The sequence below is a fragment of the Mugil cephalus genome, chromosome 1, assembly GCF_022458985.1.
Source record: "Mugil cephalus isolate CIBA_MC_2020 chromosome 1, CIBA_Mcephalus_1.1, whole genome shotgun sequence".
NCBI classification, from domain to species: Eukaryota; Metazoa; Chordata; class Actinopteri; order Mugiliformes; family Mugilidae; genus Mugil; species Mugil cephalus.
The window spans coordinates 26027745-26053844 of NC_061770.1; the positions used below are offsets into that span (position 1 = coordinate 26027745).

The 26100-nt window shown below is 41.1% G+C and overlaps 1 protein-coding gene and 4 non-coding genes across 6 annotated transcripts in view; 4 read left to right on the plus strand and 1 right to left on the minus strand.

Annotated features, from left to right (window-relative positions):
- sema3h (sema domain, immunoglobulin domain (Ig), short basic domain, secreted, (semaphorin) 3H) overlaps positions 1-26100 on the minus strand; it is a 59763-nt gene that overhangs the window by 18260 nt on the left and 15403 nt on the right. For both annotated transcript variants that reach the window (XM_047579920.1, XM_047579911.1), the window contains exons 2-8: positions 17648-17802; positions 14252-14314; positions 13165-13284; positions 10374-10467; positions 9730-9849; positions 8359-8504; positions 6705-6819 (exon numbers count right to left, since the gene is read on the minus strand). In XM_047579920.1, the coding sequence (XP_047435876.1) occupies positions 6705-6819; positions 8359-8504; positions 9730-9849; positions 10374-10467; positions 13165-13284; positions 14252-14314; positions 17648-17802 (813 nt within the window). The remainder of the gene's footprint in view (positions 1-6704; positions 6820-8358; positions 8505-9729; positions 9850-10373; positions 10468-13164; positions 13285-14251; positions 14315-17647; positions 17803-26100) is intronic.
- Positions 2509-2581, plus strand: trnar-ccu. The gene has a single exon. It is a non-coding gene; the product is annotated as a tRNA-Arg (tRNA).
- Positions 4509-4581, plus strand: trnar-ccu. Its single transcript has one exon. It is a non-coding gene; the product is annotated as a tRNA-Arg (tRNA).
- On the plus strand, positions 7278-7350 carry trnar-ccu. The gene has a single exon. It is a non-coding gene; the product is annotated as a tRNA-Arg (tRNA).
- Positions 10971-11043, plus strand: trnar-ccu. The gene has a single exon. It is a non-coding gene; the product is annotated as a tRNA-Arg (tRNA).

Below are 26100 nucleotides of genomic sequence, written 5' to 3' on the forward strand. Positions count from 1 at the left end.
GGTAACGAAGGACTCGGCTGCAGATTTAATCGTCTGAACATCGAGAGGAGACGAAAGTCAAGATAGAACCTTAGAGATATAATTAGTAGCATCATTACTAACCAACACTACATTCATTTAATGAGGATATAACATAATAACTACAACAGTACCGGGTAAATTTAAATATGCTGGTTTTATTTTCAACTATATTTTTTTCCCCCCACAAATTTTAGAGCAATTTTTGGGGTTTTATGAGACATTTTATATATTTTCTAATTATTATTATTATTGTAATTATTTTTTATCACTATTTATATGTACCTGTATAAAAACAAGAATAAAATATAAAATTATAAAAAAAGATATATACAAAAAGATAATAAAATAATTTATTTATTTAATTTATTTATTAATTTATTTTTATTAATTTATTTTATTTGCTCTTATCCGTGAAAGGTGATATTTAAATAAAGTGTATTATTATTATTATTATTATATTATTTTTTGTACACAACAAATAGCTCCTTAAAGTAAAGAAATAATGGCTAAAATTTAATTTTTTAAAAAGCTTTAAAAGCTGCTTTATGCTGTAAAATGTGAACAAATATGTGAATATAAAACCAGTCATCTCTTCCCCGTCTGCTCCATCTTTCTCCATTAACCCCATTTCCCTCCCTGTCTCTTTTCAATCAGCCTTCACACCTTTTCACATTTCACTCCTCCTCCTCCTCCAGCTTTTTTTTTGCCCTTGTTCATAAATATCCCATCATCCTCCTTCCTGTCAATCCTCCTCATTAATCTTTGGATCTGTTCCTCGGGAGCGTCAGACCTCAAACTAACCTTATTTATTTTTTATCATATTTTTTTTTAGATCCTCCCGTCTTCTTTTCTTCTCCTCTTTAACTGATTCGTTTCCAACTAAATGTCTCTCAGAGGTATTTATTTTATTCTGTGTGTGTGTTGGAACCTGTAATAAAATCCAGACTCTGATTTTGATAAGAGTCGAGTCTGCATCACTTCTTTAAAGTAAAGTTTTAATCTAAATTTTAAATCAATCACCAGTAGAAGTTCATCCTGCAGAGGAAAGTGTCCTGGTATTTCTTAAGGATTTGGTGGAATCACACTGGACGTTTTAGGAACGTGTCTCGGTTTATAATGACTGTTTTTTCTGACTTTGAGACATTTTCTAGGGGGAAAATGTTTTTTACCTGGACACAAATTCCAATATACTTTGATAAATCACACATCATGACATAGATAAATCTGTCGTCTTGTTGTTTTTTTATTATAAATAAATAATAAGACATTTTAGGAACCTGATAGCAAAGAGAAATGTGCTTTATCTAAGACCCTGCGTCCTCATATGGGGACATTAGGTTTTAGGTTTGTTGCAGCTTTAGACCTGTTGTCCTCATAAGGAGACACTTTTGTCCTCCACATCCTGGTAGTGAAGGTGTTTATTTAACTTTTCTAGTTTGATGTGAGATGAAACTTTAACAAATTCACAAGTGCTCGTTTGAGGACGTTGGAATTTCATCGTTTCCAATTCTGCTTTTGCATTAAAATAAACTGTTTCATGTTTTGGTTACATGTTGGAGAATTGTTGAAATAATCCCTGTGTCCACATAATTTCTTTCAAAAACTGCTTCCAGTTCAAAGATGATGCTTATTTTTTATACTTCTTAGATCCTACTGATCACAAATACCTAAAGATCTTCATCTTGTTTTTCACATATTTCCTCCTGGATGAACAGGAACATGAACCAGTTATTCTCATCCTTTCTTCATCAGGTTTGTCCTTTTGATTCTAGGTTCCTCCTCCTCCTCCTCCTCCTCCTCCTCCAACCTGCCACCCCTCTCCTTCTTCCTCCCCTCCCTCCTCCTCCCGATAATCTGGGCATCCGTTCAAATGATGTCACAGAAGAGATGATGGATGGGACAGGCTCAGTGGAGGAGTCAGAACATGATTAATATTCTCTTTTTCATGTTTTAAACAAAGTGTATGTTGATGCTGAGGTCAGTTGAGCATTAAATAGAGAAAATACACGAGGAAATGTTCAGGGAACGTTTTCCTGTCATTCAGTAATAATAATAATGACAACAGAAGAGAAGTCAACCCCTGGAGGAATAAAGCTCTACTTATACGTTCAGTTTAAATAAAATAAATGTTTTCAGGCTCTTTCTGGAAATGAAAACACAAAGAAATAAACACATTCGTCAGATCAGCAACGAGATAAATGATCCTCAAACTATAACTACTGGAATTTTACTTGTGATTAGGGGTTTTAACAACTAGTCGACTTCACACTTTAAACATCGGGTCGACTAGAAACTGACAACAGAGAAGACAGATGAGGAGCCCAGTGGGTCATCGGTTCTTCAAGTGTGTGGAAATACTTCACTAAAGATGAAGCCCACGCTACCGTGACATGGCAGAAATAACTGAAACTGAAATTCTACTGCAATGGAGACCTGAACAGTGACCACATCCTCCCACAACCAAGTGGAAAACAGGCATAAACCAACGCCCCAGTGGCCTAATGGATAAGGCACTGGCCTCCTAAGCCAGGGATTGTGGGTTCGAGTCCCATCTGGGGTGTTCCATAGCAGAGTGGCGCAGCGGAAGCGTGCTGGGCCCATAACCCAGAGGTCGATGGATCGAAACCATCCTCTGCTAATATCTTTATGGAGATACTCATAATCCAAAGATCTACTACTACTACACCACTGGCTGGGTGGCTAGGAAGCTAAGAAGAACAACTATTAGGATTGAAACCATCCTCTGCTAAACTTAGCTGTTGAACTGAAGGCTAGGCTAGGAAGCTAAGAAGAGCTAGTGTTAGTTAGAAAGCTAGGAAGACCTACTAATCATAATTTCTGTCGGAGACAAAAAAAACACAACTACAGAGCTCTGTTTACCACCAAAACACCTCTCACCCTAAAGAGACCGTGTGCTGGGCCCATAACCCAGAGGTCGATGGATCGAAACCATCTTATGCTAGCTGTGGTTTCTTGGCAGCTAACTACGTTTCCAAAAAAAAAAAAAAAAAAATGTTGTCAATAGTTGCCTGTTTTTATACAGACTATACATATCTGCAGCACAGCACGCAGCAGTTCTGTTGTGTTCTATTAGTTGGCATTGTTGCTGTAGTTGTAGAGGGTGTTTGTTTCTCCTTGATGTCAGTGAATGCACCTTGGAGAGAAGTTATAGTAGAGTTGAGAGTTAGACGCATATAAGAAGACGATGTTTAGGGTTTAAGCTTCAATAAACTCTCAGAAAATCCTCTGTAGCTTCTTTTGAGCGTGACGCTAAAATATCTATTCAGGACACAAATATAGATGTCGCTACTTTCTGCTGTGTTTTTATGTGTGACGTCTTGTGTGATTTGTGATTGTGTGAGGGCGGTTTTCAAATAGGTTTTCAAATAGGTTTACATATGCACAGGAGGAAAATACTCAGTCTTCTCACATCACTAATTAACTATTTCATTTGATCTGCATTCAACATTATTATTACTATGATCATTACTATAATAGTTATGTTGTTACTTTTCAACATTCTCTTAAAAACGGTATAAAAATATTATATGTCAATATTATTTTCTACTTTTTTACATAAATCTCTGAATCAATTTCAGTCCTAATCATAGATGCCAAACGTTTAATTAACATCAGAATTTTAATCCTATTGTCAATAATCTGATGCAAAGTAGATTTTTTTGACTCTTGCAACAATGATTATGATGTATATATATATATTTCGCTCTGATTCATGGTGTTTTTGAAGGATGTTTAAATGTTTAAGTTCAAACCTCCTCAGTTACAACCACACACATACTTTTGTCCCATGAGGGCTGATTGATTTCGTCCCTGTTTTCTTTTTTAAACCTTGAACCAGGTGGCACCCACAGACCCTCGGGAGTCTGTGGGATTTGTAGTGTTTCTGTGCGGCAGAGCGTGGCATAAACACAACACTGACAACTTTCTGAACCCGGAAGGCTTCATGGTTTCTAATGTCAGATTCATTATTGCTGAACGTGTCGCCGTGAATCAGTTGTTGGAAGTCGTCTGTTTACTCTGGAAGTCGTCTGTTTACAAACGAGCAGAGATAAGATCCAGTCCTGACTCCAGACTTTCTGCATTACTACTTCCTCGAGCCACACCTTTATCACTGAACAAAAAAACCACAGCCCTCAGGGGCAAAGTAGAAAACAACCATGGGTAAGAAAGTGGGCACTGAAGATAGGGGTTGTGGGTTCAAGACCCATCTGTGAGGCAAACGTCAATGGATTCAAACCATCCTGTACTAATCAGTCTTATCTTTGAAACCAATTCCATTTACAAACGCAAAAAATGTCATGTGGGTTGTCAGAAACTTTTAGGAAAAACTATGTTTGTTGGTTTGAATCCCAACTGGCGTGACATGTTTGCCAAGAGATTTGCCCTCTAACCATCACATGACTGATGATACCTTGAACAGTAACCACATCCTCCCACAACCGAGTGGAAAAGTGGGTTTGCCAGAAGCCCCAGTGGCCTAATGGATAAGGCACTGGCCTCCTAAGCCAGGGATTGTGGGTTCGAGTCCCATCTGGGGTGTTCCATAGCAGAGTGGCGCAGCGGAAGCGTGCTGGGCCCATAACCCAGAGGTCGATGGATCGAAACCATCCTCTGCTAATATCTTTAAGACATTTCACTTTCTGTTTAAGAATCCAAACTGGTCGACACAAGATCATTTTAGAAGGTAAAACCCGACTTCCACCCAAAACCTCGCCTCCTGACGAGGGGATTGTGGGTAGAAAAAACATCCTTTGCTAAACATGTATTCTTGACAGATGTTGGAATTAAAGGCTGCACAAAAGAAAAGCTAAAAATGTAGGATTATTCACAAACTCCACTTGCTGGACCCGTAACCCAGAGGTTGATGGATCAAAACCACAAAAGGCTGAGGACAAAAACACATCAAACAAACCCTCAAGACGTGTGAATATCCCAATGGGGCCTTAGTCAAAAGCTCAAGGAGATATCCCTAAAATGACTGGGAGATTGGAGAAACTTTTATTTTAAACCCAGTAATACACTTAGACCAAAACCTGGTCCACCCCAAAGACAAAACACCCGGGCAGGAACAGAGTAATGTGGTGTGTGATGTTCAGGGAATGACTCAGAGGTCCACCTACACCTGAAGGACAAAGGACACTCCTATGAAGAAAGCAACGTCAAAGTCCTGGCCAGAGAGGACAGATGGCCTGAGAAAGGAGTAAAGGAGGGAATCTATGCCTAACTGGAAAAAAAATCTCTAAACAGAGGAGATGAACTCAGATATAATCTGCCATCAATTTACAACATAGTCTTAACTTCTATCCACAACAAGTTTCAACCCCATTCATTGAGACCGGAGCCTCTGACTGATAATGGCACCATTCATAGAGAAAGGAACAAACAGTCACATCATCAGTGACTGGTGAGTCTCCAGCCGTTAATGAGAAGTAGTAGCACCAGTTTCTGGTTCTACAGAAACAAGTTAATCAAGTTTCTGATGAAAAGTTTTCCCACAGAGTTTTCCTGTTTAAACGTCCTCTAGTCGCTTAGAACTGAATAAGTTATTCAGATTAAATGGCTTCTCAAAAGTCTACAAGTCCAGTTGCCTTTAAAAAAAAAAAAAAAAAAAAAAAAAAAGCCTTTTGGAAGAAAAGCTAAAAACCTGTGATTGATCTTAACTTCTGTTCAGCTTGTTTCTTTGACTTCCACTTGGTGTGAGACGGTGTTCATGAACTACAACTAAATGGCTGAAACGAAGTGTTTGGAGCCACTATCCATAATAAAAGCAAATAATTCTGATCGGAGATCACTTAATGTCACACACTTTAGTTTTCAACTATCAACATGTCTCTATATCCAGATAGAAGCCAAGAGACTCATATTCTGGATAATTATCTGCCATAAATCACATGATTTACAATGTGTGTGGAGAACGGTAGAAGAATACCCCAGATACGGCATCCCTACGCTGGCTTCCAGGATTCATTTTAAAATTATTTTCCTAATTCTTTTGAGACTTAATGGCCGGGCACCATCCTACCTGTCAAAACTACTTCCAACCAGAGCTCTGAGATCCACAGAGCAGCTGCTACTGGACGTCTCTGGAACCAGGCTCAGAAACTTAAATCAATGTCAGAAACCCTCTTCTTCTGGCTGGCCTTCAGTCCAAGCTGAGCCGGATAACTTGGATTTTATTATGCAAAACAGTTTTTACTGACAGATTTACTTCTGTTTTATTTGACTTTTATTGCCTATGTATTGGTTTTATATTAACGGGGATGGTTGATTTATTTATAGTGTTCTGCTTGTGCAGCTCTTTGGTTAAAACTGCTTCAGTAATAAACTCTGACCTGAGATACAAACTGAAACCTGTCCCTGAACACATCGCACTGCACGGGCTTGAACCCCTGACAATGAACAAACTCAGTGCAAGTGAATGTTGAAGCCGGTTGTCGTGGTTACGAAGGCTGAGGGCCCGCTGGTCACCGTGGTAACAGCGGAGCTATGCAAGACATGCACCGAGGCGACGGTCATGTTTTCTGTAAACTCTTCCTTCGTCACCTTCAGACAATAACACACATTCTGAGCCCGTCGGGCGGCGGATGAGACCAGAGGTTGAACACCCTCCTGTCGGATGTGATGAAGTTTCACTCTGTAAAGTGTTTGTGTTTTGTACTCACGGAGCTGGTCGAAGTGCGTCTGCAGGCCGTCCGGTCCCGGGACGGAGCAAACCATACGAGCTTTCTGGAAAGTGCTCCACTTGTTGACTAAACTCCTTTGGCCTCCGATGTCATTCTGCACAGAAACAAGATGAGAAACTCTGTCACCTCCTCAAAGCTAATGAGGCTCAGAATAAAACATGAAAGGCAGGAAATCTTCCACATTTTCACACAAGTCCTGAAAGAAAACACAAGGAACAGAAAAATTCTACTTGTGTATTTGTTTGTTTCTGAGCCAATATTACAAATCTGTGAGGTGTGAACCAGCTGATATGTTGTCAATAAAATGGTAAAAGTCATTGGTTTGTTGGTTTAAATCCCACTTAGCGTGACATGTTGATGTGAGACAAGTGGACATATATGCATCCAGATTCAAACAATGAATTATATAATTTATGACTTTTCATAGTAATCTTTTCATATCTAACCAGTGCTTGGTTCTGACTGACACCATAAACCAGACGCTGCTGTACCTTTGTACTGAACAATAACCACATCCTCCCACAACAAAATGTAAAAATGCCAAAAACCGAAGCCCCAGTGGCCTAATGGATAAGGCACTGGCCTCCTAAGCCAGGGATTGTGGGTTCGAGTCCCATCTGGGGTGTTCCATAGCAGAGTGGCGCAGCGGAAGCGTGCTGGGCCCATAACCCAGAGGTCGATGGATCGAAACCATCCTCTGCTAATCTCTTTATCTTCATGCCCTAATAATAGTAGCTGGGTGGCTAGGAAGCTAAAAAGAGAAACTGTTAGCTTCGGGCGCATAACCCAAAATTTGTGGATCGAAAACATCCTCTGCAAAACTCAAGACTTTTAGCTTAACGGCTAAGAAGAGCTACTATCAGTTAGAAAGCTAGGAAGAGCTGCTACTAGCTTTGGACGCGTGTGCAAGGTTCAAAACAAAACATTTTGCATCAAGGTTGCAATGGCATCAGAGTGGATCCACACTCACTAGTATGGACAATGACACCAATATAGATATAGACTGGTTCCATTAGCATCAAAAAGGACCAAATCCTCCCACAACCAAGTGGAAAAGAGCCATGAACCTTAGCCCCAGTGACCTAATGGATAAGGCACTGGCCTCTCATGGAGTCAGGGGTTGTGGGTTTGAGTCCCATATAGGTTTTTTGATAGCAGAGTGGTGATCCAAACCATCCTTTGCTAATGGAATTAAAGAAAAGCTAAAACATATGATAAGTTTATCATAAGTTTGTGGGTTTGACTCCCAGTTGGCATTAATAGATAAAAACCTGTTAATTGTTTAGTGTCATTGTGTAGTGGTTGGAGAAACCGCTTCTGTACAGACTCTAGGTTCTTGACCACGCATCCCTCCAACATTTATCCAGATATTTATGATGAGATTTTCTCAAGAAAATGTTTTGTAACGCAGAAGCAAGAACACACACGAAACATTCATGCAAATGCACAAACCAGGTGATGCATGTCTACACAAGCAGGGAGCAGAGACGTTCGCGGTGCATCACGTTGATAACGACGCACAAACAGATAATTCAGCCACATCCAGGAGCGTCCGATCACGTACGTCCTCTCGGCTCCGCAGGAAAACTTTACGTAAACTACGAGCCGACTCACGAACCAGCGGGACTCGTACCTTGCAGACTCGCGCCACTCTGGAGTAGAGCACCTTCCCAGCAGCCCCCTCCGCCTCCTGGGCACGCTCGGTGAAGAACACGTAGACCTTATCGTCCTCCGGGTTATCAGTTTCAGACAGCGGCGCTACCCGCACGAACTGGGCATCTGGAGAGAGTAAGAAAATAAAAACAAGAAGAAGTAGATAGGTAAGTTCTAGCAAATCAACCGTGACGCCGTCCAACTCTGCAGATATGCACGTAACAGCGAAGCATGTTAGAGTGTCAAGGTTCAGCTGAGTTTACAGAGAGAGGACGTAGGCATGTAGCTCGCTGTTATCTGAGGCAGACGTCAACGCTCTGGTTTGATAAAACACCAAGCGGGCGTGGAGGACGAGATTCTAGAGATGCTGATTCAGTTTACTTCACAATATTCAGTTTATAGAGAGAGAGAGAGAGAAACCACAGGCTGAAAGAGAATAAAGAAACACTCTGCAAGAAACGCAAGGGATGATTCTAGCGAGACGACAGGAGGCAGGGATTTGATTGGTGGTGTTTCCTTATAAAGTTTTTATTTTTTTATGGTACACATGATTTAAAAATACCTGCGGAAATACCCAATGAATGAATCCTGGAAGTCAGACCAACTTCCCACACATACAAAGAATTTTCTTGGTTTTTTGCCCTTTAATTATCTGTCACTGCTCATTATTTAGTCTTTTTTTAAAAGTTTTTAGATCATCCAGCACCATAGACGCCTCAGTCGGTATCAGGGTCAATCCAAGTATTTTCAAAATGTTCAAATCAGACGTGAGCCGAGCTTTGTCCGATCAGCAAACTGGTCCTTTACTGTTTCATCGTCTGATATTTTAGCCCTTGACTCTAAGAACTCTGAGCTGTCATGTGTTTTTAAAGATATTTACATCTAAAAAACCCTTAAAAGGACCAACAGTCAACAGCAATGAAACCCGTTTTTTTCGTTTTTCTCCGCATCGACTGAAACACGCCTTGTAATAAAATCCAGAACTCATTTTTGAAGCAGCAGCAACAAACCGGTTGTTTCTCAGATTAAATGACTGATTAGAAACATTCAGATGATTCTTCTCCACCTACACACTGTCTGCTTGGAGTTCAGACCTTCATCCAGCTCCTCTCTCATATTCTGATAAGAAGCCGCTCTGGCTACGACAGCGTGAAAATCAATTTGCAGAATTAAAACTGGGACTTTGAAGATCATTTCTTCTGTCTCCATGTTTCATTAGTTCCAGTGCGTTTCTGTATTTGCTGATGAACATGTTTTCCTATTTCCAGTCCTAACTTCACATCCATCCAGTCTTTTAGTTCCATCTCTTCAAAGCTTAGAGCGGAGCCTGAATAAAGTTCAGTCTTCTTACCCTGCAGCCAGGTGGAGTCATACTGCTCGGTGCGGATGACGTGGCGGCTGCCGAGGCTTCGGAAGAAAGCCGAGTCCCGGCTCATGAAGTCTGAGGTGATGCCTGCATACAGCTCTCCATCTGCATGGGAACAAACGGGAAATCTGACGACCTGCTGCAGACGTACGCCAACTAATTCGGTCACAAAAAATAAATATATCTATAAAAAACCAACTCCATTAGTAAAAAGAAAAACTGGTGGATGCATTAGAAAAATAATTTTTGAAAATAAAATGAAAGTAATAATCCAGTAAAATAAAATATAAGTAAAAATCTAGTCAAAATAAAATAAAATAAGAATTTACAATGTACAAGAAATAGTGATAGAAGGAAATATATATATTTTTTTTACAATGGAAGGATTAATACATCCTAATAGTGCCCATTAACTTTAAAAATATGGAGTTATCTCTTCCAGAAAGGTGAGTTGTTGCACAGCTATGATGAAGATAAATCTCCCAGAAACAATAAACAGCAACAAACTGGTTGTTTGTCAGATTAAATGACTGATGAGAAACATTCAGGAGATGTTTCTCCACCTACACATGGTCTGAGTTCAGATGGAACAGGTAGATGCCCCTGAGCTAATTCACGTTTCCTCTTACCGACGACTGCAGACGCTGTTTTCTGGAACGGATCGTAGGGACATTTGCCCTTCCCACACTCGGTCTGGGTGTAGGAGAAGGTCTGATGCTCTGACTGCAAAAGAAGCAAGAGAAGAGAAAAAAAATCTATTAAAGAAATTCTTTCAATGAAGATTAAACGTAAAAATCTGGAAGTCACTCTGTTGGGAACTGATTCTGCTCATGCATAAAGCTGCTGGACCAAACAAATCATCTGTGAAGGTTCTCAGTCATCCAGGTCCTGGTATCCAGGAGGTGTTAAAAGAAAATGCAGGTGGACGTGGAGAGTTTTGAGAAGATTTTTTTGACATTCAGTTCCAAGAGACTGGTGGAAAGTTGAGGTTTAAATAGGAAACTGTGAGTAAAACCCATCAGAAACGTGCTTGACTAAAAGCGTTTGGGGGAGGGGCTTAATGCGGTGATGGACAGTAGTCATCTAACAGTTTGAATCAAAGACAGCAGACGCTTAGTGTTTGTTGGATTGAGTCCCACTTTAACACACCACAACCCTGTTTACCACAAAAACCCTCTACCTTAAAGAGATCGTCTCCAACCACCTCCAACATCAACACGACTGAAGCCCCAGTGGCCTAATGGATAAGGCACTGGCCTCCTAAGCCAGGGATTGTGGGTTCGAGTCCCATCTGGGGTGTTTGATAGCAGAGTGGCGCAGCGGAAGCGTGCTGGGCCCATAACCCAGAGGTCGATGGATCGAAACCATCCTCTGCTAATCTCTTTATGGAGATCTTCATGGCCCTACTGGGGCTACCTTTAGCTGGGAGGCTAGGAAGGGCTACTACTAGCTGGGTAGCTAAGAAGAATAATTTCTTAGCTTTGGAAGTGTGCTTCCAAAGCTAAGAGTGATCCTTTCCATGACATTTTAATTGTGTAATTTTGGTTGGAAAAAACAAAACTGTTCCTGTCTTTGTGCCGTTAATTTGTGAATTTCTTCTTTAGAAATATATTCAACATAGCAGGTTATCATAGTGATTTATTTGTGTTGGTGAAAATAGAGGAAGACAATAATAACCAAGTGAAACTGGAAAATCAAATCTAAGTATCTAAAGATTTAACAGATATGAAACATTGGTTGGAGGACTATCCAGTTGTGAGCAGAGGTATTTTTTGTGGTCTAACCCAAACCCTAAAACTCAAGGTCTGAACCCTCAAACATGTCCGTCCTATTATCTGAAACCGCTCAGTTCATGAAGGCATGCAACCTCAGAAAACTGGACTCAGTGGCGTCTTGTCGCCCCCTGAGTGAGGCCCCGACTAAAATAAAGACAACTGTATATATATACAGACAGATGTGGCTCTGGATGAACCGTGGATGATATATATGGGCATGAGGGCAGACACCACATCAGATATTCCAGCTGCTCTTTGTGTATAGGGGCCACGCTGGAGGTATGAAGACACACAGGACTGTGGGTGGCTTCACGATGACAGAGAGAAGGGATCAGGTTTAATATTGAGTCCTGATCTGATGCTAAATGTCCGAGAGTGACCACCTCACCACTCATCCATGAGGAAACATCCACGACCCAACAGGGATGTACAGGATTTGGTTTACAGCAGATGAGCCTGAATCAACCACGATACCGACCAGGACGTCTCAGGAAAAAGTCTTGCTCAGTTTGTTTAATTTGGAAATATAAATGATCCATGGCTTTTCTGACTTTTGCACCAATGCCGTCATCATGTCTCATCAGCCTAAGCTGTTAGCGTCTGAGCTGCTCTTGTTTTTTAATGTTGTTCTTCTTAAGATGTTTGACTTTGAATGTTTTCAACTCAAAACGTCTTTTGGCCCAGATACATGGATAGGTATATTAGATAGGTAGGTGAGTGGGTGGGTTGGTGTAGGTAGGTAGTTTGTTTATCCAAAAAGTGTTTAAAAAAGGCCACTGGACTTGTAGAGTTTTGAGAATCTCATCCGAACAGCTTCTTCAGTTCTAAGGGACTGGAGGGAAGTTTGAGGTAAAATGGGTAAAACCATCAGAAACTTGCTTGACTTGTTTCTGTAAGAGGCTGAAACAGGTGAAACTAATCTCCATTAATGACCGGATCATTATCTGCTGTTGAGGTCTGACTGTTTGACCCGTCCTCTTGAATCCCAATGAATGGTGCTTCAACAAAGCCATTGTATGTCAGAGGCTCCGGTCTCAACGTGTGAATGGGGTTTAAACGTCTTGTGGACAGAAGTTAAGACTGTGTTGTAAATTGATGGCAGATTAAATCCTCTGTCCTTTGTTAAGAGAAGGTTTCTCCAGTCTGACAGAGACGTCTTCCTTTACTCCTCTCTCAAACCATCTGCCTTCTCTGGTTAAGATTTGGACGTTGTTGTCTCCTTTGTCCTTCAGGTGTAGGTGGACCACTGAGTCGTTGAGTGAGTGGGTGGATTAAAGGAGATTAGATGGACCAGTTTCTGGTTCTTACAGATGGATTTTACCCACAGAGTTTCCTATTTAAACCTCAAAGTTCCCTCCAGTCTCTTAGAACTGAAGAAGCTACTTGAATGAAACGTCTTCTCAAAACTCTACAAGTCCAGATGCCTTTTGTGTAAATGCCTTTTAGATATAAACCATGAGCTTCACAGACATTTATTTATTTATCCAGTGGGACATCGGTGTCCAGTAGCTTCATCACAAAGAATCAAGGACTTAACCCCGACTTAGATGAGCTTCTACTGGACGTGGGTTTAATATTGTGGCTGACCAATGTAGGGGTGTGTAGGAGGGTGTAGGGGGGTGTAGGAGGGTGCAGGGTTCGTTACCTGATGGAAGACGCTGGTCGCTATGAAAGCACAGCGGGGGTTGAAGGCGCCGGTGCCACAAACGTAGAGATGAGTCTGGTTGAAAGGCTGCAGGACTCGGAGGAAGTTGGCGCATTCCAGCTGTAAAGAAAGAAAGAATCCAGGAATAGAAGCTGCACCACCTTCCTCCATGTCTCCAGAGCCCAGTGTTTGTGCTGCTCCCTGGCAGATTGAAGCCTTTTTGTCCTGGTTGTTCTCACTGAGTAGTGTTTCACAGCTGTTTGGTCCCAGTCCCTTGATAAAATGCTCTTCCTTCCACTATTAAACACAGCCCTGAGCTCTACTGCTGCTTTTCTTCCAAACGTTTCTCCATCAATCAGGATTTATTTCTTCCTGGTGGACCATGGTTCTCCACCATCCTTTCAGTTTTTAATAAAGTTCTTAAGTTTTTTTTCATAGTTTCTAGATGTTTCTCCACCAGACTAACATCTTCTCCACCACCACGGGATGTGGAGGAAATGAGAAGCTCCTCATTGCATCAGTTGGACTTAAATAACTTAGTACCAGCTGCAAAGATAATCACCATGAACTAATTATCCAATAGGAGGCTCCATAGTTAAATGGCTTTTCTTTTTGGCCAGGCAGTGAACTAAACCAAGGTCTTTAACTAAACGTGGATCCATTCAAATTTTCAGGTATTATGTGAATAAATTTTCATTGGTCTGGACCAGTCATTAATAAACCACCTGGAGGCTGCACAGAACCAAGATTCGTTTTAAAAACGTAGATTACTAGTTGTTAAGTGTCTTAATGACTTACAGCAACGCCAACCAGAGGTTAAATTTAGTTTAAATCAGTGTTGAAAACCCACTTCTTCTCTCTGGCCTTCAGCCCAAGTGGAGAAAAGTATCTTTGATTTTATTGTGCAAACACAGATTTTTTTCACCAGCTCATATTTATTAGTTTTATATCAACAGACACTGTTGATTTATTTTTGTTCTGATTTTAAACAAACTTTAAAAATTTACTGCCTGAACTCTTCATGGTGAATTGTTCGTGTTGGACATTAATGTGGAATCTGGTGTGTTTTGTGTTTGTGTTGAATCACCTCTGGATCTTTTCCTGCCATGAGACATTCCTGGACGCGGTCCGGACTGGCCGGCCAGTACAGCTGCACGGAGAGAGGAAGAGATTAGATTAGAAGAAGCTTTTCATCGTTTGCTTTTCGGGGGAACGGCAGGTGTTTCAGGAGAAGGAGAAGCTAAACATGTCTGATCTGGAAGAAGGAGATTAAAACGACGTCCAAACCGAGAGGCAGCGAAATAATAAAAGTATCAACGAGCACAAACGTCTCTCACACTCTGGATGTTTGAATAAGTTTAACAGTTCACACTAAACACTGAGACGTGTCTCATTCCAACACACTGAAGATCAGTAAATAATAAGGGGACGAGAGGGGGGAGACGGGGGAGAGGTGGGAGGTCAGGGCGAGAGTCAGACTGTAGCTTCATGACTAATGTGAAACCACAGAGGAAGAGATCAGAGATAAGATAAAAATAAAAAACATCCAGAGAGGAATCATTTAGCAAGAAGATGAATCAGACGAGAAAAACCAGAAGAGAAGAAGTGAAAGAAAGGAAGGAAGGAAGGAAGGAAGGAAGGAGGAGAAGAAAGAGGAAGGAAGGAAGGAGAGAAGGGAGAAGGAAGGAAGGAAGGAACCAAGGAAGGAAGGAAAGAAGGAAGGGAGGAAGGAAGGAAGGAAGGAAGGAAGGAAGGAAGGAAGGAAGAGAAGGAGGGAAGGGAGGGAGGGAGAGAGGGAGGAAGGAAAGAAGGAAGGAAGGAAGGAAGGAAGGGAGAGAGGAAGGAAGGGAATAAAGAGAAGAAGGAAGGGAGGAGGGAAGGAAGAAAGGGAGGAAGGGAGGAAGGAAGGAAGAAAAGAAAAGAGGAAGGAAGGAAGGAAGGAAGGAATGAAGGGAGGGAGCGAGGGAGGAAGGAAGAGAGGAAGGGAGGAAGGAATGAAGAGAGGAAGGAAGGAAGGAAGGAAGGAAGGAGGGAAGGAAGGAAGGAAGGACTAAGGTCACATGACCACGTCCACATGTGACTGAGACCAGATCAGGATGTAAATATATATAGATGCTGTTTATATAATGTTCTGTTTATGTTACAGCTGATTAACTAGAACCAGCTGATCTGAGGCCGATGAGAAATGAACAGACGCATTTTAACACCACAACCTGGAACGGTTTAAACACACTATAAATACTGAACGCACAAATGTATCAGAGAACTGGAGCTGAGTTATGAGTTCACTCTGACTGACTGACTGACTGTCTGCTGGCTGGATGGCTGAGTGTCTGTCTGTGTGTGTGTCTGTGTGTCTGTGTGTGTCTGTGTGTGTGTGTGTGTGTCTGTGTGTGTGTCTGTGTGTCTGTGTCTGATGGATGAGGGCACTGATCTGATCCGACAGCTCGTTCTCACCCTGAACTCTGTCAAACGTGTCTGTTTGGATGGTGAGAAACCGGAAACTGTATCAAAGCTTCAGACGTGGCCTCAGATACTCAGCGACTTCTACACCTGCACGGAGGAAGTGAACCCTCAACACGTCTGAGACCAAACGTTTCTTAAAGTTTGTCTGGACTTCACCTCTAAAGATTCAACACGGAGGAAACACCTGGAATTAGACTCAACATCTGACCACACACAGCATTTTATTAAGCAGCGTCTTTGATGCCTGAATTATAAGTTTACTTTATATCGCTTCATTTATCTTTTAGTATTAGTTGCATTTATATGATTTAAATCCATATTCTGTTCAAAATGCAGGTCACAAAATGCCTTAAAAATAAAAAGGCGCAGTTTTTGGACAAAATGCTCATTTATTTCTATATTTATTAATTGAGGATCGGGACACATCTAGTCAGACAGCAACAGCAACTTTATCATCGTTTACTGTTTTTACCGTTTTGTTTTTAGTGTTTTTGTGTCTTACACTTTTTCTATCTGAGACATTTGCAATGAAATTTCCTTCATGTGTGCACCTGCTGTGTGTCTGAGTGACAATAAAGATCCATATATAGAACGGGACAATGGATCCAATAAGAGCAGCTCACCAGACAGAACATTACTAATGAGATAAAAGCCAACGGTGACAGGACCGGTTTGATTTCAGCCTCGGTCTGAGGTGAGTTTTAGGGTTTGTAATGTGGGAAACTGGTCCAGATCTGACTGGACTTTACAGAAAGAGTATTTTGTCCAAAGGCTGTTTTTTTTCCCGTGTGTTTATCTGCAGTAGGTGCGTTTGTTTTGGTCTCCTGAGAGCCTCCATATTATTTAGAGCTGATGCTGGACGTGTTTTCCATGCACCATTAGTTTCCCTGCAGGAACGTAACCAGCACCTTCATGTTTGGTCTTAAAAACATTTATATATAAAAAAAGACTCAGTCCTTCCTGTTGTGCTGCTGATGTCTGGGTTGTGTGGGCGCTTTGGTTCCTTCAGGCTGTTTACTGATGAGTGTTTCCTCCATTCAGTCCCTGTTTTTTCTTCCACAGGTTCGTGTTTGTTAGAGTTTGTGTATTTAATCGGAAACAACTCGAAACTGTAGTTTAACGTCAACACACCGTGCAGAGCTCATCCTGTCACAGGCTCAGTTAATCTGGCATGAAGAGAATAAAACACAGCTAAAGCTGGTTTTACACATATCTGCTGGTTGATGCTAGAGCTAGCATGACCTGGAATTAGCATGTAATTCTTATTTATTGTGATTGCTGTGAATAAATATCATGTAGTTTCAAGGGAACAGTTGTTAGTGGTGCAGGAAGAGTTTTTTAAGATTCTTATTATTATTTGTTAAGATTCCCAAATGCAAATTTAAATTTTAGAGCCTTTTTATGTCTTTATATGTTTTATAAGAGGTTTTATAGTTTAAAATCAAAGCAAATTTCTTTAATTTACCATATATTGTTGTACTTCATATTATTTTGATGAGAACTATTTTTTATCGTGTGAAATCTGCCCGACGTTAGTGACGATGTCATTAATCATAACGTCAAAGGGTTAAAGTCTGAGCTGCTCTCGTCTGAAGGATGAAACCTTTTCATTGCCGCCGACGCAGAAACAACATTTCTGACGAGGAATCCAAGAAATGTGCAGAGAAAACGTTGTGGCCTGACTGGAAACCATTAGGCCGCCAGTAATGGTGCATACGACGCAGGATGAAATATTTCCAAATGTCATCGGACAAACTAAACAAAAATAAACGTTCCAGTCTCACTCTGTTTGTCTGTGGAAATGAATTTGTGTCAATGAAGTAACATGAAAAAAAAAGAAGACGTTTTCAGTCATGAGAGAAAGGAATTCAAGAAAGATAAGACATGAGAGGGGATATTAGTCAGAGGGGTGTGACTTTCCTCTTCAACCATCAGCAATTAACTCCATCAAGCCTCTAAACTGTGTGTGTTTACGTTGTGTGCGTCATGTCATGTGAATGCGTCCTTCATTTCTAACCTTCCTCGGGTTCTGAGTTATGTCGTCCAGGCTGGTGGACAGAAGGTTGTCTTTCATGGCCACGTACAGACGCCTCCTGTCTTCGTCGGGCAGCAGCGAGTGCAGGTCTCCGGCCACTAGGGGCAGCGTGAGCAGGCGGCCGTTCTGGACCAGCTCTGAATACGAGGAGAAGGAACGACAGGTCAGAATCGTCGACAGGATAAAGATGGACGGAGGAACAGCTCATCAGAAGTGAAGCCAAAGCAAGTACAGCTCCCCCTAGTGGCTGGGGGATGCAGTATAGGTCATAAGCTCCACCCCCTCTATGTTAATGGGTGGGGCCAAACTAAAACACTAAAATAACGTCAAATAGAAAATAGTCACTTTGGCCAATGAAATGAAAATGAGACGCTTTGTCCATATTTACACATAGTCACAATATGACTCGTTGGTAACATCAGTAATGAAAAGGCAACAAAACTTCAAATTAATTAGTTCTCACTGTTGATGTGCTACTTCCTCATCTTTTTTTTTTTAATTGAAATTTATGAGGAATAATAATACATTTCTTCAATCAACCAGCTTTAATGAAATATAAAAATTATCATTTTACATTTTGTGAAAATGCATATTTGCTTATTCTCCGTAGATGGTTTAATAAGAACAAAGGACACAATACAACAATACAACAGTGTTCATGTCTTAAGGTTCATGTAGCTCATTAATTTGTGTTAACTGCGCCTTAACCACGGATAATCATGCGATTAATTGTGATTAATGAAGTTCATATAAGTTAAAGTCAGGGATAAGACCAAGATATTCCTCTAAAGATGTATCATCTGTCTCTCATTCTCCCTTTGTCTCAATTCTCACCCCCAACCCTCTCTTTTCTTTTCTTCCTTCCTCCTCTTTTTGCATTGATCGTAATTAATTATGATTACTGAGGTTAATATATGTTAAGCTCAGGACCACACCTCATGTGATGTTCTGCCCAGTTCATACCTGTAAAGGTGTGTCTAACCCTTCTCTGTTGGTTTCAGTTCCTGAACCACAGTTCTCTCCACCCTCCTCTCCTCTTTTCTTCCTGTTTTCGTTTTCATTCCTTGCGATTAACTGCGATTAATGAGGTTAATATATGGTGAGACCAAGGTGTTCCTATAAAGGTGTGCTGTCTCTCTCTCACTCTATCTCCTTCTGTCTCAAATCTCACCCCAAACCCTCCCCATCCCTCTTTTCTTTTCTTCCTATTGTTTTTTGATTACATGCGATTAATTGCAATTAATGAGGTAAATATGTGTTAAGCCCAGGACCACACCTCATGTAATTCTCTGCCCAGTGTTTACCTGTAAAAGTCTGTGTTATCTGTCTTTCTCTCTGTTTGTCTTGAAGCCCAGTTCTCTCCATCCCTCTCTTTTCTTTTCCTTCTATTCTTTCTTTCATTACATGCGATTAATTGCGATTAATGAGGTTAAAATAAGCTAAGCTCACACTAAGGACCACACCTCATGTAATACTCTGTCCAGTGTTTCCCTATAAAGTTGTGTCTTATCTGTCTCCGTTTGTCTCAGTTTCTTAACCACAGTTCTCTCCATCCTCCTTTTTTTTCTTCCTGTTATCTCTGTCATTACTCGCAATTAATCGCGATTAATGAGGTTAATAACTGTTGGGTTAAAGACAAAGATCCTGTCTCTTGTTATTATGTTTTCCTATAAAATCGCGTCTTACTACCCACGTTTCTATTCAATCCCGCTCTATTCTTTCCTTTCCCTTCTTTTTCATTACTTGCGATTAATCGTGATTAACGGAGGTAATAAAAGTTAGGTTTAAGAACAAGCCCACGCCTCATCTCACTTTTCTTTCTGTTCTCACCTTTAAAGATGCATCTTCCTCCTCTCTCCTCCTCTTGTCTGAGTTCTCAACCCAACCCTTTCCATCCCTCTTATTTGTTTTCTTCCTCTTTTTCATTGCTTGTGATTAATCGTGATTAATGCGGTTAATATAACTTAAGCTCAAGAATAAGACAAAGCCTCATGTCACTTTGTGTCCCATGCTTCTTTACATGTTTGTCAATTCTCAAAACCACCACATTCCTCTTTTTCCCTTCTATTCTCTTCTCTCTGTCATAACTTTTGATTAATCGTGATTAATGTAGTGAATATAACTTCAGTTCCACGTCTAGAGACCATCATCATCCATCTCCACATGGGGCCCTTTCATCCCTCCATCTATTCTCTCATGGTCTCATCCTGCGTTGTCTTGGCTGAATCCATAAACACTCTGACATGGGTTTAAGAAACAACAAAAACGAACGCAGTGTCTCTGAAGCTCTGAAGCAAACTGCTTCCTTAACAGACGATCAATCAGATAAATCGACATATTGCACAAAGACACAAACTTTCCCACACCTGCAGCATCTATCACACGCAACTGTCGCATGTTTCTTATCGGGCCGGACGCTCGCATCCAACAAAGAAGCTCGAATGTATCATTTAGGAATAAACAAACCCGACACACGACGTTTAACGCGCTGTACCCGAGTCACATCTCCAGACAGATAACCAGCGAGTCTGAAACAACAGATTACATTTTTTTAAAATGATTACACTGCTGCACCATGTAAACTATGAGAACTATGGTGCGGGGAGATGGTCCGATACCGGAGCGAGGACGAGGAGCTGCACGTCCATCTGCCTTGTGTTAGTTCCTGTATTTTAACTGAAGCCAAGTGTTGTTCAGTGGACTGGACCTGGCATCATTTCGGCCCGAACTAAAAGCATAAACATTAAGGCTGTAAAGCAGGAACAGAAATGGCTTCACACGTTGGCAGCGAGATGCAGAGAGAGCTTATAAAACCAGTTTGAACTTGAAAAATCACAGACAGCTGGACCACGATGTGAGAAACGCACATAACATGTCCTTCTTAATCAACCTGGCTGACGTACAGAGCTTGATTCAACCTCCCAGTCAGTATTTAAATCAGCTCCATCTCCACTAATGTGATGTGAACACATTAATGCATCACTAAACAGAATCCAACACCTCGAAACCTGCAGCTGCACGTCTCATCCGTCGCATCATCCTTCATGATTTAGTTCTTCTGATGGTTTTGAGCTTCTTTTTTTTTTTCTGCAGCCACATCTCGACTTTGCATCCACACATTTCTCCAAGCTTTGATTTATAACGCAACCTGTGTAAATCTAGCGTAAGAAGAGGGAGGAAAAACCAGCAAATGAACAAAACCTCTTTAATAATAAAATAAAAAAACACAGAAATTCAGATTACTGCTTAATTAGTTTCATCACAGGAGAGTTGGGGTGGGAATTTGCTGTAACCTTACAAATAGTTGATGTGCACAGGGTTAAAATCCGTCATTCTGGTACATCTCTATACAGCAGGTCAAAAAAAGCAAAATAATTCCAATGCAAATAGGGTTTAATTTGTTGTTTAAGGTCAAACGTCTCATCAGAATCTACTCTTCTGATCATTTTTAGCTGAATTCTGGAAACTTCATCTCCGTAGCGCATTTAAGCCAAAGAGCTGTGCAAGCAACACAAATTTAAATTAATCCACATTAATATAAAAGCAATAAAACCAAGATAATCAACCTGGACTTCATCTCGACTCTTTATAGATACTTCTGCCTTATTACCTCTACAGTAACATTTATATAGTTACTGGTAGCAGAACTCACAATATGCTGCTTTTGCCCTATTTCTTCTCTTACTTTTTAATTGTATGTGCCACTCTTTGTCTTTTTTCTGATTCTGATTCATGGCCCACGTCACTGTGAGGTTAGCTAGAGGCAAAACAGAGGGAAACTGGAGGCGAACACTGTCACTTTCAACCATGAATATGACGTCTTGTTGTATTTTTTCGTGCCAAAACCAAAAAGACAAAACCACCAAGTTTTATTGTATAAAACAGCCACTGCCAGCCTTTGGTTGAACGCAATTAAAAGATGGGATGAGACAATCATCAGCACACTTCATATCAGGTCAGATTTATATATATGTATATATATATATATTAATATAACATTCTCTTAATCTGTCCATTCTTCTTTACACTAAAATAAATGGAAAAAATCTTACGTTGTTGTGACTTATAGGTTATTATGGTTAAGTTTTAGGTTACTATTATTGTTATTATTGTCCTGTTACGTAACTGGTCTGGTGCGCTTGAGATCAAATTGCATGTGGCCTAAAATGAGTTTGAAACCCCGGGTGTAGACGCTGGGCAGTCCTGTCAAATCGTCCATCCAGTGAGTGAGCATGCTAGCATGCATACAAGCTAGCATGTCTGAGATGTTTTGCCTCCAGCTAAGCCCCGCCCCTCAAAATACATCACACTGTTTACAAGCTGTGACGGGTTCTATAGTTTAGTAGTAACAGAAAGTAACTTAAGTGTAAAATGTCCTCTGATATGTCGCGGGGTGAGGGGGAAAGTAGCAGAGCCAGAACTATGTAGTAAATATTTTATCCTGTGTGAATGCGCCACATGAAACACGACGGTAAAACTAATCCTCAAATCACACAGAAGACGACTGGTTTTATCACTAGACCAGCTCTGCAATAATCACAAGCTACCAGACAAGCTCGCAGAGCTTATTAAACATCCATCAAAACTCAAAGGAGCACCACTGCAATAAAAAAAAACTATTTGGCAATTATCCACTCTCCTGCAGGCGAATGACTCTAAATACTGTGTGTGGGTTTAAAAGAAAAGACGACACAGGCAGAAAACAGGTTAAAATAAAAGAAGATTGACGGGGGGAAGTGGGACGCCGTTCGATGACAGACTGAAAAAGAAACAGGAATGTTTGAACAGAGCGAGAGGTGAGAGAAAGGCCAGAGTCTGACGAGGAATGAGTTATAATTCTTGTGTCAACACGACCTTTTTAAAATACCAAGAAAATATCTTAGTAATACCTCTGCTAAGATAACGCTGCCGCTCTCTGTCCAGACTGATATCTGCCCTAAACAACATGCTAGCATGCTAAGCTAGCACAACAAAGGGCTCAGGTTGCACCTTTAAAAAATTAAAGGAGAACATATTTGGTCTGGAAGCATCTTGAAGGACGTGGCACAAACCCGCTTCCTTCCTTCCTTCCTTCCTTCCTTCCTTCCTTATTTCTTTCCTTCTTTCCTTATTTCCTTCCTTCCTTCCTTCCTTCCTTCCTTCTTTTCTTTTCTTACCTCCTTCATTTATTCGTCCCCACATGTGGTTTCCTCTTCCTCTAACTCGAAGCTTTTAGCTGATAGAAGGACTCAGGGCTCCATCAAGTTTAACTTAATTTACAGGAACTTGAATCTAATTTATCCAAATACATCAAAATGTCCAACATGGAGAGATGACAAGTTTTCACAACTGTGCCCAATTAAGGCCGTCCCACGCTGCTGGAGCCATGTGACCTTCGCTTACAGTGACTCTTTGGCATGTGAACAAAAAATAAAAAATAAAAAAAACAAAACTGATGGATTCAGAAATAAAACTGACTGAGTGGTTTAATGTGAACCCACTTTAATGAGTCCTGGTCCCATTAAAAACCAGCTACTGAACTCATCCGTTCATTCACTGGTAGAAATGAACCTGAATCAGAGACGTCTGGTCTGAACAAACTGAACTAGGAACTAATCCTTCCTTCCTTCCTTCCTTCCTTCCTTCCTTCCTTCCTTCCGTACATGGAGGCACGTTTTCATCCATTAACACCAGGTGTGAATATTATACAGTTACAGATGAACCAGGTGAGATCAGAAGTTGATGATTTAAAGAGTGGGATTATTCTGGGAAAATCGTTTTTCTGTGGTTGATGCAAACCTAGAAATAAAAGAGGTAAAAGAACGAGGAGGAGGAGGAGGTGGAGGAGGAGGAGGAGGAGGAGGAGGAACAGCAGGAGTGAAGATGAGAAAAATGACAAAGTGACAACGAGACGAAAATGGTCCGACGGGCGAAGACGGCTACGAGATGAGAACGGGAGAAAAATGTCAAAACACGGCACGATGATGGACAGAAGAGGACGGGGAGACGGGGGGAGACGGGTGAGGAGGGGGACGGGGGGAGGGGGGGTGTCTTTCATGGAGGAAATTAATAAATATTGATGGAGGACGAGGAATCAGAGGAGACGGGAGGAGAGAGAGCACCTGTAAAAATCATGCTTCAGGTTGAATGATGGACATGTGGGTGGATGGAGGAGGAAAGGAAGATAGATTAGAAGGAAGGAGGAGAAGGAGGAGGAGGAGGAAGAGGAGGAGGAGGAGGAGGAGGAGGAGGAGGAGGAGGAAGAGGAGGAGGTGGAGCAGGTGGAGGAGGAGGAGGAAGTTGAGGATGAGGAGGAAAGATGGCGACTAAATAAGGAAGAAGAAATAAAATGAGGCAATGAAGGAAATGAAACGTAGAAACTTAAAACTCAGCAGGAAACAATAACAAAAGCCTCCACGAGTCTCAGAGGAGGCATCAGCCGTAACATTATGACCACCTTCCTAATACTGAGTCGGTCTCTGTTGTGGTGACTCATCAGAGGACGGACCTGGTCCTTATGACGGTGCCGGATGTTGTTCCATTGGATTCTGAACCTCGAAAATGAAGCCAGAAGTGGGCGGAGCCTATAGGTGCCATTGGGTTTGTCTGGGGGCGGGGCTAAAACAGAGACCCGCCCACCCAACTCTCTGCCTGTCGCTCCCTTAATTATGCAGAAAGTTAAACCGTAACAAAAAATAAACGAATGGGGGAAGTTATTTTTAAGAAGGAATCACAAACAAACCAAGCGAGTTATCACCACTGAAGCGTGTGCTAGCAGCCGTATGAACGCTAGCGACATGTTTGTGTTATTCTGATGTGGGAGGAGGGTTACCTAGGCAACCAGAGTCTGGAACACCCACTGGAGACAAACTGGTGGCAACGAGGAGATTTTATATTAAAACCTGGTGAAATAAATAAAGAAGCAGCTAATAGCCTCCATCTCTGCCATTATTATTTCTTAGCTCGTGGTCTTTAAGTTAAACTACTTCACCGACCATCAGGTCCTGGAGGAATTCCCTTCTCGCCGAGCGCCGAGCACTTCATCTGAATTAACGGAGCATCTTCAGAGCAGCGCGACCTTGTTTAATTCAGTATGAAGCACGGGGGGGAAATAAATAAATAAATAAATATATAAACACTGACTGAATGTGAAACCAGCTCTGCAGAGAAAACATTCATCATCACAAGATGCTGTCGGGTCGGACGGGCTGAAATAGCTACAGCTCATTAAATCAGCATTAGAGCAACGAGGTGGCGCTTTCAGATCTGCAAGAGGGAACTGAGAGCGGCTTTGTCAACACGCTAATAAACACTCACGGCCTGTAGTTGTAGTTTATAGTTTATAGTGCTACTGAATTATGTTTCACTTTTTCTGAAACATAAATATATAAACGGGTCCAGAGACTGAATCCACCGTCCCCGTATCCCTGTGCAGAATCCTACACATGGGTTCAGGTACGTAATTATAATTTTAGAATAATTAAAGAAAGAGCTGGACGTACTGACAACAACATTAAATAACTGTGAATCAAACAGGAGCAGTGCTAAATGCTAATATTAACATGCTAACAAAATTCAAGGGTTTCTAGCCTCTAGACACTAAACTAGAAATTGAATTAAAATGAAAAACCACAGTGTTATATATTTTATCGTAATATAATGAGGGCTTTCAAAAGATATTTAATCGCGATTAATCGCACGATTTCCACAGTTAATTTGCGATTAAAGCTAATGCTGGTTCTATTTTACAGAGCCTGGATTTAACTAGACAAAGTCAAAAGTGTCAAACTTCATCTTTCATTAAAACTTTAAATTTAAACGTGAGGCCACGTGCTTCATTTGGCATTTTTGTCAGTTTTGGCGCCACAGGTCAAATTACTGCCATCTACAGGGCAAAAGTATTTACTACGACCGCACTTTAGAGCCCACTTGCTTTCCACACCCGTTACTGCTGCTTTAATTACGTCCTGATTTCCCAAATTATGTCACATTAACAGTCTGTGAGTTAATCACACGTTTAAAAAACTACCGTTGTTAAAAGGAATCCTGATTTAACGAGAATAAGAATAGTTTCCTTTTGTTTTCAGAACTTATCTTTTGATTCCACCGATCGACCAAATTTAATTGTCATATATTTTTTGTCTGCAGCAAAACACACAGATCTGATTTTTCTAAACTCTTCTGGGAGAATAATGAACTCGACGAACGTAACAAACACGATCTAAAAGCAGCTTTATCACAGATGAGAGGCTTCGTCTCGGGCTGGCAGAGACGGACGGTGGTTGCGACCGGTGGTGAGTCAGCAGCACATGTTCAACGCCGAAACAAATTTAGATTTCTGCACCAACGCGGGGTTTACTCGCTTTCTTTATCCTGCACACACACACACACACACACACACACACACACACACGCGCACACACACACACACACACACACACACACACACACACACA